Source organism: Taudactylus pleione, unplaced genomic scaffold (genome assembly GCF_031769625.1).
Source record: "Taudactylus pleione unplaced genomic scaffold, aTauple2 ptg000019l, whole genome shotgun sequence".
NCBI lineage: Eukaryota > Metazoa > Chordata > Amphibia > Anura > Myobatrachidae > Taudactylus > Taudactylus pleione.
Genome location: NW_028284421.1, coordinates 25,236,073 through 25,253,257, shown reverse-complemented (window position 1 = coordinate 25,253,257; position 17,185 = coordinate 25,236,073). Strand labels below are relative to the sequence as shown.

The 17,185-nt window shown below is 41.7% G+C and overlaps 1 protein-coding gene across 1 annotated transcript in view; it reads right to left on the bottom strand.

The window, feature by feature from the left end:
* Window positions 1-17,185, bottom strand: part of LOC148540437 (nuclear receptor ROR-alpha A-like) — a 618,308-nt gene that overhangs the window by 6,148 nt on the left and 594,975 nt on the right. Inside the window, exons 4-8 of the mRNA XM_088446181.1 lie at window positions 11,799-11,940; window positions 6,870-7,265; window positions 5,589-5,710; window positions 2,980-3,112; window positions 1,269-1,376 (exon numbers count right to left, since the gene is read on the bottom strand). Of these exons, the coding sequence (XP_088302307.1) occupies window positions 1,269-1,376; window positions 2,980-3,112; window positions 5,589-5,710; window positions 6,870-7,265; window positions 11,799-11,940 (901 nt within the window). The remainder of the gene's footprint in view (window positions 1-1,268; window positions 1,377-2,979; window positions 3,113-5,588; window positions 5,711-6,869; window positions 7,266-11,798; window positions 11,941-17,185) is intronic.

Genomic DNA, 17,185 nt, shown 5'->3' with positions numbered 1-17,185 from the left:
AAATGTTAGGATTTTGGCAACACTAATAACCTTTCTTGTCAATGCATTTAATTTTATGATTTAGCAATTTAATAGAGTCATAAGGTTAGATCAAATGAGAATGAAATGTAATTAAAGCATATTTTTCAAAAACGTTGTGTACAATAACGTCATGTGACGAGGGTGAAGGCTTCCAAATATATCCTGATATAATTATAGGACTAGTTTGTTTTATAAAATTTCTCAACTTATTTGAAACATATAAAAGAACTACAGAAAAGCATCTTGTTAGAACTTGCTTAAAATATGTTGCCACCATACAGTATGTGTCACAGATAGCAGATACCGGTGTTCGCTTACCGGGTCTGGTGGCGCTGGTTCCCTAGTGCTGCGGCCAGCAGATAAGTCTCTGGCTGCTGGCTTCTCCCGGCGGCTGTGGCTCCCATAGGGGCGCACATGCCTCTCTGTCTTACGCTGGGTACACACTGGCCGATATAGTGGCCGTTCAATTGATCGGCCAATATATCGTGCCCCCGTCAGCCAGTGTGTACAGACGCTATATCTGTGAACAACGTCGTTCACAGACATATCGCATTGGCTGTGCTGCACAGCCAATGAATAGATATGTCTGCAGATATATCTGTCCATCGGCAAGTGTGTACGGGCGATCAGCTGATCGCCCATACACAGGGGTACAGAGAGAGGGGGGGAGCTGCGAGTCGGTACTACTTACCCGACTCCAGCACAGCTCCCCATCCACACGCTGCTGTGTGCTGGGCTGCACTGAGAGACTGTCCGAGGCTGCTAAAGCAGCAGCCCGAAGAGTCTCCTATGCCAAAGGGGGGAGCGATCACTCGATCTGCAGATATATCTATCAGGTGTGTACCCACCTTTAGATTTGGAGCCAGTATCAAACTCCCCACCTTAGAAAGGAAGGCTCTGAGCACAGATCTATGCCAGAGTATTAGGCTCCAAACCTAGATCCAGAGTCTTGTTCCCAGTGAACTCCCTGCATTTATTATTAGTGACTCCTGGTTTTGACTTTGGCTACTCCTTGGACCTGACTTGCTCGCTCCCTGGTACCACAATGCTGCCTGCCTATTAGAGACAAATTAGCAGAATTTATGATTTAATCATCAGTAGCTCTTGTTGATCTTTGGGCCTGAACATGTTATTTTTGTTTCACTAGTTGGCCTAAACTGGACACCTTAATCAGATAAGTCATGTTATATTAGCTTGCTTTGGAATACATCTGAGATAGGCTCACTTATATTACACCGATACATTACCTAGAGCTTTGAAGACCTCCATGCCTGCATATTTGCCATCAAAATATACGGTGTTGTTCTGTGAATCGAAGGCACGACACATTCTGATGAAAACAACTTCTAAGGAGCCTAAGAGAGCAGGGAAGACACAGACAATATTACAACATGCACATAAAGAAAGCAAACACGAAGCTCAAGGTCCCACCTATCCATACTTAGGCAATAGAATGGTTAGGGCTGTATTTACTATCTATTAAATAACACCAAAGGCAGCGGAAAATTGGTTGTTCAAAACGGTACAAAGAACATTTCTCTGCACTGGACAGATGGACAAATAGGAATGTTCTAGCTTGATTATTTTTTTCTGTTGTACATTTTCTTTCAGGTATAATGATGTACACTGCGTACATGACGGCATCTAGTCTCCTACATGTAAAAGTAGAAGCTGGATCAGCACTGGTGAAAAGCACAGGTTTTTTATTTTATTTATTTTTCTATCCAACGGCTTATGAAAGTCATACATTCCCATAGCTAAATATTGTCTGGTCTTCCAGATTTTATAATTATTAAAATAATCCTGTTTTATAAAACCATGCTCTGCCTTCTGTCTGTATTCCCTGAATTGAATAGGTTTATCCTAAATCTTATCCTCTGGTTGTTCCAGAAAGTGGGCTGTGCTACAGCGACTGAGCCATCAGATGCAGGCACAAGGATCCCCATTCCGAACCCAATACAGTTCTTATTTCAGACCAATTCTGTCTAAAAGCACCAAAAGAACTGCTGTGTGAATATTATAATCGTGACACTCACTCTGCTCCTGCATTAGTATAATATGTTTCAAACCTACTCATGTTCATTGCTCTGAAAAAAATAAATAATGGATAATCATGTACTATTATGTTTTATAATTGATAAACATTATTTATTTAGTAGTCTAAAGGCTATATTTGAAACAACAGGGGCCAACTTCTATTTATCACGGAAGGTGGATCTGTCATGAAACTTGGAAATGTAACAATCATAAAAAAGCCAGAGTACAGATTACACAAACAACCATTCTTGAGAACTTAAGGGGTAGTAATGAGCATTTACTGGGAGCTCTGATGAATTATCAGAACAAGTATGCTGCTCAGCCCATATACAGAGTACAGTACATAACACGCACTAAGGGCTCCAGCACATGGGCAATTAAGTTAAAATAGAAGACTTTGGGCTTTATTTATGAAGTGGCAGCTTTTGTAAGCCACTGCTTCCTGTCTGGTTGGAGGGGCAATATTTAAAACGGCACTCGCAGTCTGTGTAAGGCATGTTTACACCAACCCGCCGGGAAGTCTTGTTCTCTACCCTAAATATAACAGAGGGTTAAAGGGTTCATTAACGTCTCTCAATCCTTCCCTGTAGCATAGTGTTCTGTGTGCCTAATTAATTGTATATTGATAAATGAATTGTATTTAACACTTCTGAATGCTGAAGGCAATGTCAACAAAATCTAAAAAGCAAAGCATTGTTTTTTTGGACTATCAGCATCAAAGTGCATTTAATATTCTTTAAGAACCAACATTAAGTGCCTAAAATAAATGTCTATGTGTCCTAAAATAGCCAGGGTCAACTGTATATCTACAAATAGGTACATTTTAATTGCTTTGTGAATGCAAGTTTTTTATACAGTCTAGCAGTTAACCTTATTTTTAGATATATCCCACATTTATATGTTTTTAGCACATGTACATACCTGCTTTCAGCAACACTATCTGATCATTCTGACACAGCTCCATGAATCCATCGATGCGTTTGGCAAATTCCACCACATACTGTATGGCCTCCGTGATCTTTACTGCACAAAGTTGCCACATCACCTCCCGCTGCTGCATAGGGGAACACAGAGGAGACACTAAATACAAATGTCTGTTTTAAATTGAAAATCTTGAATCCATAGTAGCCAGAGTGTAATAATTTATTTATTCCAGTGGGGGCATCAGTGTTCTAGCAAACTACTGTCTCAGTACAAGCTCCAAATGTCACATTAATCTGAAATCAAACTTTAAGACAACAGGAATAAAACTAAAGAGGACCACAACAGTTGGAGGGTTGCGCACACTTGAAAGAAACATAACATTGTATTGGACATAAGACATTGATTTTATGTTAGGATAAATCCATATATTTAATATATATTTGCATAATATTTTATGTTGACAATCTGTTATTACATTGATATATAACAACATCCTCTGAAGACAGTGTAGGACTGGGGCATGAAGGGCCCATCGGGGAAAGGCATTGGTAGGGGCCCATGTTTAAAGGGTGTGGCCAGCCTCCAGAGGGGTGTGGCCAGCCACCACAGAGACTTGGCTAACCATTACATAGGACATAGACTGCAGACAACATGGATACTACAGTGCATGGTCTGTGCGTCCATGTTCCTGCTCTACCAGGTAAATTACTCTGTAATAGAGCAACAATATATAATACAAGTGCACTGTCTGAAATCTAACATTAGAAGAGAAGATGGGGCCCTCATTCAATGGGGCCCACCGGGGATTTCCCCTGTACCCCTGTGGGCCAGTCCGACCCTGTCTGAAGATATAATGTATATATAACTCAAGCTGAAAAGCTTTACTGCAACTCAGAGCAAAACACAATAACTACAAGTAGTAAAAGGCTAAAACAGCTAAAGTTTAGCTTTTATTATGAATGGAAAATATCACTATTTTACCCGTATTTCTCAGGCAGACAGACTCCGATAATAAAATAGGACAAAACGTTTGCCTAAAATTTGAAATTTGACTAAACTCATATATATATATATATATATATAGAATTTAAGTAAAAAATATGTTGGACATAAATTACAGATGTGGTTTGATGGTTTGAAAGATCTACATTAAAAAGGTAGACCTTGTCTAGATAGACACCAGATGTTAGACAGGCAATAGGTCGACGGGGACGAAAGGTCGACACACTAAAGGTAGACATGTAAAAAGGTCGACAGGTACAAATGGTCAACATGGTCAAAAGGTCGACATTCATATGGTCGACATGAAAATGGTTGCCACATCGTTGTTGTTTTTTTCTAACCCTAATCTTCACCCTAACCCTCCCCTTGGTGCCTAACCCTACCTCCTGGTGCCTAACCCTAATAGTCGGGGTAGGTGCCTGACCCTAACCGTCCCTTCTAGTGCCTAACCCTAACTCCGGTAAGTGTCTAACCCTAACCAAAATAAAAATAAAATCATGTGTCAACCATTTTCATGGCGACCTTTTGACCCTGCCGACCATTTGTACCTGTCGACCTTCTTACATGTCGATCTATAGTGTGTCGACCTTTTGTCCCTGTCAACCTATTGCCTGTCTAACATCTGGTGTCTATGTAAACATTGTCTACCTCTTTACTGTAGATCTTTAGACCGGATCCCTAAATTACTAGTTGTTTTAAATATGTTTATAGCTTTATGGTTATAGTAATTATACTAAGTATTTTGTTGTGTTTACAACTGCTACAAAAGACTGATAATGGTATACAAGATAACAAAATCATGTTGTCCATTTTTTTTATGTAAACTCTCACGAGCAGGGCCCTCTTTCCTCACGTGCTTCTCCTTCTCTTACTTTTACTTTAATTTACACCAGCACCTAACACTTGGTTGCTGACTCCATGCTGCTTATTTAAGTGCAGCAATGTTTATAAATCATGTATTTGTCCCGCATTGTTTGTACTGTTAATAACTATTTCTTGTGTGTTCATTTGTTTTATGTACTTTGTAAGGCGCTGTGGAACCCTTGGGGCGCCAAATAAATAAAGGATAATAATAATAACCCCAATTCAATAAATTTTACCCACATATGACAAAATAAGGGTGGTCCATTCTCTGAAAGCCCTACTCTTATCTGCAGCCATGTGCCAAGTTTCCACTGCAGCTCACAATGCAGTAGGTCTCAGTCTGTGCCCTGTGTCCTCCCATATTGAATAGGACGGATTGAGTCTTCCTATGTTCTCAACAGTTTGCAGATAAACAAGGTGGTCCATCTCTCGGCTTCAGTTACTAGTGGGGGTGAGGGGACATATAGAGAGGGAAGTCCGGTCCCACGGCAGCATGAGTTCCATAAACACTGCAGCAAGATCTTATTTCCCTGGCATCTTGCTGTATAAAATTTTAATCCAAACAGGTATATGTTATTGTAATAGTTTGTCCTTGCTCTCTTGGTAGCTTACTGCTGAAGCCAATGTTTGCAAGTGATTTTATCAAGAGCCACACATAAACAGTACACCAAAGAGTGTCTGTATAAAAGTGGACAACCCTTTTCACAAGTAGCAACTTTTATATCTTTGCTATACAGTACCTTGCTCTGATAGTTTTCAATCTCGTCTTGGAGAAAGGTCTGCCATGTTATCTGCTGGAGCTCCTCACGTAAATACTGACAGGTTTCCATGTGGGACTTAGAGATGTTCTGAGCGAGATGTTCTGGGAATGAGAGAGAATCAGAATTCATACATCACAATCGGAATCAGTACGATTTACCGCCGTCCGCATGGCCGGCGGTTCAAATCCCGACAGCGAAAGCCCGGCAGGGTTGAAGATCCCGACTGCTAATTAAGATAAGTACCGCTAACCTAATTCCCTACCCTAACTCTCCCTTAGGGGTACCAAACCCTAACCTCCCCTCCCAAGTGCCTAATCCTAACCCCCCTTCCCCGCAGCCTAACCCTAAGTCTCCCGGGGGGGGTGTGCCTAACCCTAACCTCCCCCCGGGGGTACCTAACCCTAACCCCACCTTCCCCTAGCCTAACCCTCCCAGGGGCTGCCTAACCATAAGTCCCCCCCCCGGAAGCCCCTAACCTAAGCACGGGTGGCCGCGCCCGGCTTACCTTTGATCGGGATGCCGGACGTCGGGCTCCCGGCGTAGGTAAAATGACAGACGTCGGGATTTCGACGCCTGTCATTAGACCCTTGCCGGGATTAGACAGTCGGGATGCCGACGGTCGGCATTTAGACCATCGGCATCCGGACTGCATACCTCACAATCACGGTTTCCCAACTGATACTGTATCAAATTCACTGAGTTCTGTTTTTAACACCATTGCAGAAGGTATGTCAGTGGGAGCAATCCCATGCCTATATTTATGTACTTGATGGGAAAATAAAAAGACTTCTTTTAATTAATATAGTATTTTTTCTTCCATTTTCATAACACGCATTATCCCAAACCTGTCCCATTCCTGACACCTCTGATGTTGTGTTCACTAGAGAGTTCCTCTTTCACCAATATCATTTTTGTATACGCACTAATGATCCAACACATATGTACAAGGGTTTACCCTATGTTTTGTAGACAATCACAGACACAGTAGTTACAGGTAGAACCTCACTTATACAGTACTTGAAATATTTGCCCTTTGTGAGCAGCCAATGGCTCAGACACATGAATCCTAATCATGGCCGTCAAGAAAAACCTTACAAAAGAGCGAGTGTCCCATTAAAGGCATTGTGTAACTGCATTGTTTTATATATAATTTATACTTCTGACAGATGATACAAGGTATAGAGCAGAGACTAACGTGTTATACAACTTCAAAGACAGGCATCAATTCAGCTGCCACTATTTATTTATTTTGCAACTCACCAAGTTCTGCCATAGAAACAGTTGGGGAAGTCTCTCCATTAGTGAATGAGCAGTATGGGAAGAAGGATGAGGCCGGGGTGTAGTCACACAGAGGCTCCGGTTTGATACCATTAACATCCAAGCCAGATTGGTCTGGGGAGGGCTGTATATCTAGGTAGAAGCTGCTCACTGCCGACTCTTGAGTCTTGCCCTCATCTGGCGTGTGCCCTTCCATGTATCCCATATCATCCTGCAACTCTGTCAGCCCATTGGGGGTCAGGCTGTACCCTGCAGGTGTTAGGGGCTCGGCCTCCCCAGGCTGCTGTTGGTGGTCTCGCTGTTGCTGCATGCGATGTTTCTGCACCTCAGCATACAGGCTATCCCTCTGCTTCTTGGACATGCGGCCAAATTTTACAGCTATTAAGAGATAGAAAGAAGTATAACAAATAAGAATAGTTGGTATTTTCTTCAAAGACTTGAAAAATGCTAGCGTAAGTGTAAATTATGTTGCCACATAGGCCTCCTACTACTGGAAGCATCCCAGATAGGCCTCCAACTACTGGAAACATTACTGATAGGCCTCCTACTACTGGAAGCATTACAGATAGGTGACTTCCTACTAATGGAAGCATTACAGATAGGCAGCCTCCTATTAATGGGCCCGCTGGGGGAATACAGTAGTAGGAGCCCATGCTTAAGGAGTGTGGTTAGCCACCAGAGGGTGTGTAGCCAGTCACCACAGTTGCTTGGCTAACCATTAGGCAAATATTGGTTTAGTTTCTATAGAAGAAACCAAGAACCAATGTTTTCAGTGGTCCTGCTCCACAAGGTAACTGACCCTCCAATAGAGTAACAATGTACCAGTCAGTGCACAGTCTGAAACATGACCCCCTAGAGGTGGGGGGTGGGCCCTAAGATAGTGGAGCTCACTGGGGATTTCCCATGTACCCCTGTGGGCCAGTCCAAGCCTACCTGGAAGCATTACAGATAGGCTTCTTACTAATAGAAGCATCACAAATAGGCCTCCTACTGGAAGCATCACAGATAGGCCTCCTACTACTGGAAGCATCACAGATAGGCCTCCTGCTACTGGAAGCATTACAGATAGACTTCCTACTACCAGAAGCATCACAGATAGACCTCCTACTACTGGAAGCATCACAGATTAGCCTCCAAATAGGCGGCCTCCTACTACTAGAAGCATTACAGATAGACCTCCTACTACTGGAAGGAAGCATCACAAATAGGCCTCCTACTACTGGAAGCATCACAGATAGGCCTCCTTCTACTAGAAGCATTACAGATAGACCTCCTACTACTGGAAGCATCACAGATAGACCTCCTACTACTGGAAGCATCACAGATTAGCCTCCAAATAGGCGGCCTCCTACTACTAGAAGCATTACAGATAGACCTCCTACTACTGGAAGGAAGCATCACAAATAGGCCTCCTACTACTGGAAGCATCACAGATAGGCCTCCTTCTACTAGAAGCATTACAGATAGACTTCCTACTACCGGAAGCATCACAGATAGACCTCCTACTACTGGAAGCATCACAGATTAGCCTCCAAATAGGCGGCCTCCTACTACTAGAAGCATTACAGATCGACCTCCTACTACTGGAAGGAAGCATCACAAATAGGCCTCCTACTACTGGAAGCATCACAGATAGGCCTCCTTCTACTAGAAGCATTACAGATAGACCTCCTACTACTGGAAGCATCACAGATAGGCCTCCTACTACTAGAAGCATTACAGATAGACCTCCTACTACTGGAAGCATCACAGATAGACCTCCTACTACTGGAAGGAAGCATCACAGATAGGCCTCCTACTACTGGAAGCATCACAGATAGGCCTCCTACTAGAAGCATTACAGATAGACCTCCTACTACTGGAAGCATCACTGATAGGCCTCCTACTACTAGAAGCATTACAGATAGACCTCCTACTACTGGAAGCATCACAGATAGACCTCCTACTACTGGAAGCATCACAGATAGACCTCCTACTACTAGAAGCATCACAGATAAGCCTCCTTCTACTAGAAGCATTACAGATAGACCTCCTGCTACTGGAAGCATCACAGATAGGCCTCCTACTACTGGAAGGAAGCATCACAGATAGGCCTCCTTCAACTAGAAGCATTACAGATAGACCTCCTACTACTGGAAGCATCACAGATTGGCCTCCAAATAGGCGGCCTCCTACTACTGGAAGCATTACAGATAGGCCTCCTACTAGTGGAAGCATCACAGATAGACCTCCTACTACTGGAAGCATCACAGATAGACCTCCTACTACTAGAAGCATCACAGATAAGCCTCCTTCTACTAGAAGCATTACAGATAGACCTCCTGCTACTGGAAGCATCACAGATAGGCCTCCTACTACTGGAAGGAAGCATCACAGATAGGCCTCCTTCAACTAGAAGCATTACAGATAGACCTCCTACTACTGGAAGCATCACAGATTGGCCTCCAAATAGGCGGCCTCCTACTACTGGAAGCATTACAGATAGGCCTCCTACTAGTGGAAGCATTACAGATAGGCCTCCTACTACTGGAACATCACAGAACATCTCTGGTTAATTGCAGGATTCTCAGTCAGCATTTGCAGAGTCAGAACAGATCGTCTGCGCACTATTGACTATGCTATTGTGAACAGAGGCAAACGCTTAACAAGTGAATTAATCATTTTAGATGGGACCTTCTAGCTAGTTACACTACAATCTAGTGACCACAGAATATGGGCCTGATTCAGAGTCAGGTTCAAATAAAAAAAGCAGCAGATTGTACACTGGTAGCACCATATTGCACTGCAGGTAGGGAACATAGCTCCTTATGGTCTAATTTTTTACATGTGCTATGAATCAGGCCCTAGGTGTTTAACACTATAACATTGGCCAAGATATGCATAGCATGGGCTTGTTTTGCCAAGTGGGTTTCCCCAGTGACCGAAACTGTCAATCATGAGAAATTTGTATTAATTTCTGATGGCTGACCGTGACTTGTCATTACCTTGATTTGTAACATGCTGTTTTTCATAAATGTGTATCTCAAATCCATGCTGAGATTTTTTGAAGGTGACATTCACTGTTTATGTCTTTAACAATAATACAAATAAACATTAGATGGCACTAGTAGTACGCCCACAAGCAGCTGTTGGGAGGTATGTCAAACCTCCTGGATCAAAGCCTATGTAAGATATGAATTGAAAAATGATAAAGTAGATATCAGCGCTACAGTGTGGTGTAAATCTACATTGATAACTAAAAGGTATTCAATCAACATTGTTTAAATATCTTAAAAATGTGGGCCAGATTAAAAATAAAACTATGCAATTTTAAGAAAAACTATAATACATAACAGTATATACCTCTGATGAAGCAGGATTGCTACAGGGAAACGCGTTTCTTACAAATTGGAATTGGTACTGTAACTGCACCATATCCACCAGCCTATTTGGGAACCGTTCCAACCAAGAACAAAGGGATCAGGAGACTGCTGCCAAACCCAAGGGATTCCTTTGCTCTTGAGACTCCATCACCCTATGAAGGCCTGCCAATATTCCCTTTAGTACATGCCGAATAGAAATCTATTAATGAACCATCACCACATTTGCCATACACCACTGTTTTCAAGATTGCCCGTATGGTTTACAACAACTGAGAATACTCCCAGTAGACATTACTAACAGTGGACATAGTCATTTTTGGGTTCAAACAGTCCCTTTAACAACACACCAGTGTCACTCCCTATGCTACTTAACATATTAAAAGAAATGTAAATAGAAATATTTAATGTATTATATGTGTAATTGAAATGCATAGGTTTATTTTGAAATCTGATTCGGATTTTTATGATATTTCAACATTGTTGAATGAATACACATATTGATACCACATTGTAGCGCTGTTATCTACTTCTCACTGTTTATGTATTTGTTGTTGTTTTCTTCTTTTCTTGTATGTATGTAAAATGCCATTTTTTCCTCTCAAAAATACACTCATTTAAAAGAAAAAAAGTGAATTAATCAGTTATTAATGAGACTTAAGTACATGTTTTCATCTAGGAGTCATTAATTATTTTTGATTTTTTTTTTCCATATTAACTTGAATATTTATTAGATATACATTAGCCACTTTTATTCTTAAGATATTTATTGCATGAATCAAAAATTGTAATTATATAAACACGTGGCTGGGTTAGTACAAGAAACAAAGTTAAATAATTTCTGTGCTAAATTCCCTAATATTTTTTTATTTGAAATACTTTTTCATTTTGATACACCTTCTTATTCTGAAAAGTCTTCAATGTAAATAAATTACAATTTGACTGGCATGTCACTGGCTGGGGAGCGTACATTTTGTTACGAACATCTATTTCTTTAGGACTTGCAGACAATACAGCCCTGTTATTGGACTATTGCGACTCGTGTGATTACTAAGGCAGAACAATGAAAAGTATCATAAAATGATTATAATAGTGCTTATATGGGTGTGGATTGAAAGATCTGCATGCACATTGTCGACCATTTTTGTGTCGGTCATTTTTGTGATGACCTTTTGACCATGTCGACAATTTGTACATGTTGACCTTTAGCGTGTCGACCTTTGGTCCCTGACGACTTTTTGACTGTCTAACATCTGGTGTCTATCTAGACATTGTCTACCTTTTTACTGTAGATCTTTCGACTGTATCCCTGCTTATATAAACCTGGAAAACCTTAGACTTGCAAGGCCATCTGGTGGATATACAGAGCATAAAGATACAACACTAGTACACTCCTGTACCTTTGGTTAATAAGAGCAAGGGGTAAAAACTGTACCGAATCACTATAAACATAATAATCATGTTTTTGCTCTCTTGAACATTACAAATATTCTTACGCAGGAAATATGTTCACATTATTGACAGTGACAAACATTGGAGGCGGAACGCTTACCATCACGTGACATTCCCACAGCAAGGCATTTCTGCAGCCGGCAGTGCTGGCAGCGATTCCTACTTGTCCTGTCAATCAAACAATTCTTTTGTCGTGGACACGAGTATGTAGCGTTACTCTGTTGGCTCCGTCTGAAGAAACCCTGACAAGAAAACCAAAACTGGGGTCATTATATTTATATATATACTGTTGTGCATGACCATATCCCTGTCTAGTCATATATACATGTGCACCTGTTGTGCATTTTAGCCTCCCAGTTTTAGAGAGCCAGATATTTCTACAAAGTTGCTGTAAAAATATTACTACATCCCACCATGACAGTCCAATCCCAAAATACCAACCTGAAGACACAAGGCATGGAAGAACCTGGTCTCCCTGCAGGCTTCCTGCCTAATGAATATATTTCTTCAATTCATTACCATACCCACTTCCACTATTGTATACACATATGTCTTAATTAGCTGCTCATTGGCTGCTTAATTACAAGAATGCAGCTGCCAGGCCTCTCTGTACCAGTGGCCATGCTGAGAAGTCTCCGCTCTGGTGGGTGACAAGGAGACTCTCTGAAAGCTCTGTGATTTATGGCTGGCTGTGGCAGGATCCTCTGGCTCATTAATCTCTCAAATAGGACCAGCAATTAAAATGTAAGCCTTTTCTTGACAGGTTTTTTCATCTCTCTCAGCCATAAGGACAAGTCCTTTTTTCGGTGGTTATAGAGAAAGACAAAGTTCAAAATGACGGATTTCTGGATGTAGCTCGCCCTTCTGAGCTGGAGAATCATGTGAATATACACACGTCGATTAGGTCCGACAAGTAGGTGGTCAGGAGACACAATGTACATAACCTCTGTAATCCACCAATGTTGCTAAGTAAGTGAAGTGATAAATCCCACATTTAGACAAGTAAGTGAAGTGATAAATCCCACATCTGTTGTGATTCATACTAGAAATTGAAGTTTATTAATGGTTGTCTACATGTAAGAAAAAAACAGGATGGAAAGTTTAAGAATTGTTCATAACAGAAAGAGAAAGCAACTAACTGGACTAAGGTCTCCATGTCCTATTAATTTATGCCCAGAGATTTAGGGTTAGATAGGAATAAGGGGAATTAAGTACATCACTGCTTCTGGTAACCTGTTATGGTTCACCAAAGCCCATTCACCAGAAATAAAAATGTTGATATTTAGTGTTATTTACAAATTAGTAACAGTTATGGAGATCTATGAACTTGCAATCCATTCATGTGTACACTCCGCATATACTGGTGGCTATTTTGTGGGGCCAAGCCTATATGAGCATGCAGCCTATCACTTCACTAGGAACCTGTGACGTTACTGGGGCACTTAATGGTTGATCACCTGCTACCAATACATTGATAGGCTTCATTATAAGGGATTCTTATTCAGCCCAAAAGTGTCTGACCATATATAGATATATATTTTCTTTTTTCTACATACATAAAATGGGCAGGCTAAATAAGCAAATAGGACCATCTGCTGATTAACATTCTACTTTAGTCTTCATTTGTCACTGCTGTGTATAAAGAGGCAGTCACATACAGTTACATACACTGGTTTCACCTTTGTGTGGGTTCCTTTCAGCAATGTGTTTTCCCCTAGTGGATCAGGGACTGATGTGAATGATTCAATATTAGAAGCACATCTTAATATAGTTGCACTGTACAAATAAACAATCATAATAATAATGCTATCATAAAGACAAACAATATCCACTATATTGCAGATAACGACAATAATAACATAATCATCTAACTTGTCACCCCCCATGTCTGCACTACTACCCCACAATCCACATATAATGTGATGATGACTTGTACACCTGTCACATGCTTTACTTCTCACATCGTGGTTCATGCTGTCTTGTATCTACCACTGTATCTTAGGTTCCCGATCTAAGATTTATATGCCAATTCAAGATTTGTAATTTCTCCAACCCTCATTTCTCTTCTGCTGTTAGTTACTCGAAATTAAATACAAATAAATGATGAAAAACAATAGCAAAAAAAATGTCCCCTTGTAAAGCATTTAGGAAAACATAATATACTAGCTTATGTAAGAAAGCCATGTTGTAAAGCTATGACCAGTGAAAAATAATTCTGATTGTCTTGTCACACTTTCCTTTTCTGCAGTAATGAGTTGCAGTAATGTCTAAAACACAGTACTTCTGACACATCTTCCTACACATCTCCCATGTCTAACTGACGTGCTCTATATCGCTCTCTTTCATTCTGAAAGTGTCTTTGGTCTGACTGAGCGGCTGCCACTCTGACGGTACAATGAGAGGTGTGGGCAGATCATAGTGCAGATTATGCTGCTAGTCAGAAAGTACTTCCTCTGCAGCCCACTGTATAGCAGGACAACATAATAAACTCCTGCAGATTACACTGGGTCCAGCTGCAATTAGCTTCTTGGCCAGAGTTTAAAAAAACTAATAATAATAATAATAATAATAATAATAATAATAATAATATATAAATAAAAAGTAATTTTTACAAGTACTGGAAGATGTCACAGATCCTTATTTATTATTTGTGATATTATTTTTTCCAATCAATAAAATTTGAAGATAGAAAATAGATAAGCCATATAGATCTAAGTATGAAACAGAAAATATAGCAGCTGTACAGTACCTTGTTTTGATCTTCCAAGGAAAGAGTATAGCATAGGTATGTACAGGATGTAGTTAATAGGCGGCAGACTACATCCGGACCGGGGGACTTTAGATAGGCGTCGAAATACTGCCGCCTATCTTAATCCGGTGCCGGAATACAGAAGGACGCCGCACTGAACGAGGTAAGTCCGGGCGTTTTGGCACAGCTGCGGGGAGGAGGGGTAGGTTTAGGTACTAAGGGTTAGGCACCCCTCGGGGAAGATTAGGGTTAGGCTAGGGAGAGGGGGGGTTAGGCGCCACTGGAGGGTGGTTAGGGTTAGGCACCCCCCAGGAGGGTTAGGGTTAGGAACCACTAAAGGAGGGTTAGGGGAGGGTGGAGAGGGGAGGGTTATGGTACTTACCAGCCATAGACGGGATCTTGTCCTGTCGGGCTTCTGTAGTCGGCTAAACAGCCGCCGGTATATCATACCCAATTCATATGTACTTATATGTCATGTCCACACAAACAGCAATGATATACGAGGTCATTCATCAACTCACAGCTAGATGAGCCTTTAGGAGCATATTCAATTAGGAGTGGGTTTTTTTTTTGAGCGCCGTGAGGGTTTTTTTGAGTACCTCTAGAGCATGGCCAATTTTTCCTAAAATCCACAATTTTAGGACAAAAAAGGTCAGGAAATGCTCTGGGACCCCGGCGCACCCCTTCTTATGACTAATTAAGCAATTGGAAGTTTCTGATAAGCTTAATTAGTCAGTAATACCTTTCAAAGTGCTGTCTACTTCATCCAGCGTCGGGACCCGGTCTCCTGCAGCAGCGGTGACTATGTCAGTGTGTGTATGAGTGAGTGTGTGTGTGTGTGTGACCCCCGGTGTGTGTGTCCCAGTGTGAGTATGCCCCCCCGAATGAGCGCTGAAAGAACTACATCCCCCAGCTGCAGCCCCGGGGATACCCAGCAGCCCACTCTCCGGTGAGAAGAGGGAGGGGAATCCCCCGGGAGCCGCGGAGACCCGTGGGCAGGTAAGTGAAAAAAATTGTATTTATTTTTTTACACGTCGCAGGGTTTTCAGAGCTGAATACCCCGCGACCACTTTTTAAAAATTGGATACCGCGGGTATCGGGAACGCGCATACCCGCGATATTCCAAAATTGGGCGCGAGAGGAGGGAGGTTTTTCCTCGCTAAACCTCGGGCCCAATTGAATACGCCCCATAATGTTAGTTTAAACAAAATCACATATAATCACAAATTTTCATAATGTCTCTCTAAAGCTGGGTAAACATTAGACGATGTGTACCCAGCGCAACACCACCGGCGACGAGACCCGGTATGTGGCAAGTGCACACACACTTGCTGATGCCAAGTCCAACGGGGGACCGAGGGACGTGCCATGCTGCATTCTACAGATGACAGGTGATGTCACTAACGACCCGCAGGAGTGCCCATATCATGGGCACACACTAGACGATGTACCCAATATGTCGCTCTGATCCACGAGATCAGACAACATATCTCTAGAGGGGATGTAGTTATATGAGTCGCCGGTCATAATCCTGACACCAGAATACAGAATGCCGCGGGCCCGATCGAGGCAAGTACGGGCGCCCCTTCTCGAAGCCGCAGGGGGAGTTGGGTTAGGTTTAGGGCACCTCGGGGGGACTTAGGGTTAAGCACCCCCCTGGGGGGTTAGGGTTAGGCTAGGGAAAAGGGGGGGTTAGGGTTAAGCACCCCCGGGGGGAGGTTAGGGGTAAGGACCCCCCCAGGAGGGTTAGGTTTAGGGAGCGGGGAGGGGGGGTTAGGTTTAGGCACTAATGGGGGAGGTTAGGGTTAGGCACTAGGGGGGGAGGTTAGAGTTAGGCACCCCTAAAAGCATAAGATTGACTGAATGATGTTAGTAAGAAAATGAATGTAAAGTACAAAAAGTAAAAAGAAAAATAGAAAATACCTCTGACATAAATATAATCCAACAAAAGCTATAGGTTCCCTCCCTCCTAAATATGTATGTTTGGTAACACAGAGGTGTATAAAGCTGTACATAGTGGTACCCAAGAGAAGTTAGGTCAAAAGACTATACGTCACCTTATATCCAGGTGTTAAGGATTAAATATTCTGCGACGTGTGTGGGGTCAGTGACTTATCTTAGCCCTCTTTTGGTACATCCTGGGCCCTCAAGCAACATCGGCCTAGGCTGGGCTACAGGTATAAGGTTATTAAAAAAAATAAAAATCTAAAATATGAATTTTATATGTAGAGAAGCAACAAAAAGAAAATGAGAAGAAAAAAAGGATGTTTATCAAAACGTCTAATAATTTTTGATAATTCTTATATAACATGCAATTTCCACTAAATGTTCTTTTTCTCCTCTTTATAGTTAATATTTTTCATTTAAAATACAGCAAAAAAGAAAAAAACGTGAAGCCAAATATGTCTGAAGACATGTAGTGCACCAACATCCCTCCTGCAGCTGAACTGTGTGTACAGGGAATAGGTTTTCCTGCTCAGCTGCAAATGGTATCTGGAAATTATTTAAAAATAATTGGCACAATTTCTACATAATATTATATTTAGAGAAACATATCTCTCATGGTTAACGATCAACAAAAATTAGGCTGCTCGAGTATAGCAACTAAATACATCCTGATCTGGGGAAATGTAAACTTTGAACCAGGACTTCAAAATACAACCTTTCTTGAGTGGAGAGAAGCAGGGATAGCTCAGATAAGAGACGTGTTTAATCGGGAGGTGTGTTATATTCGTGTC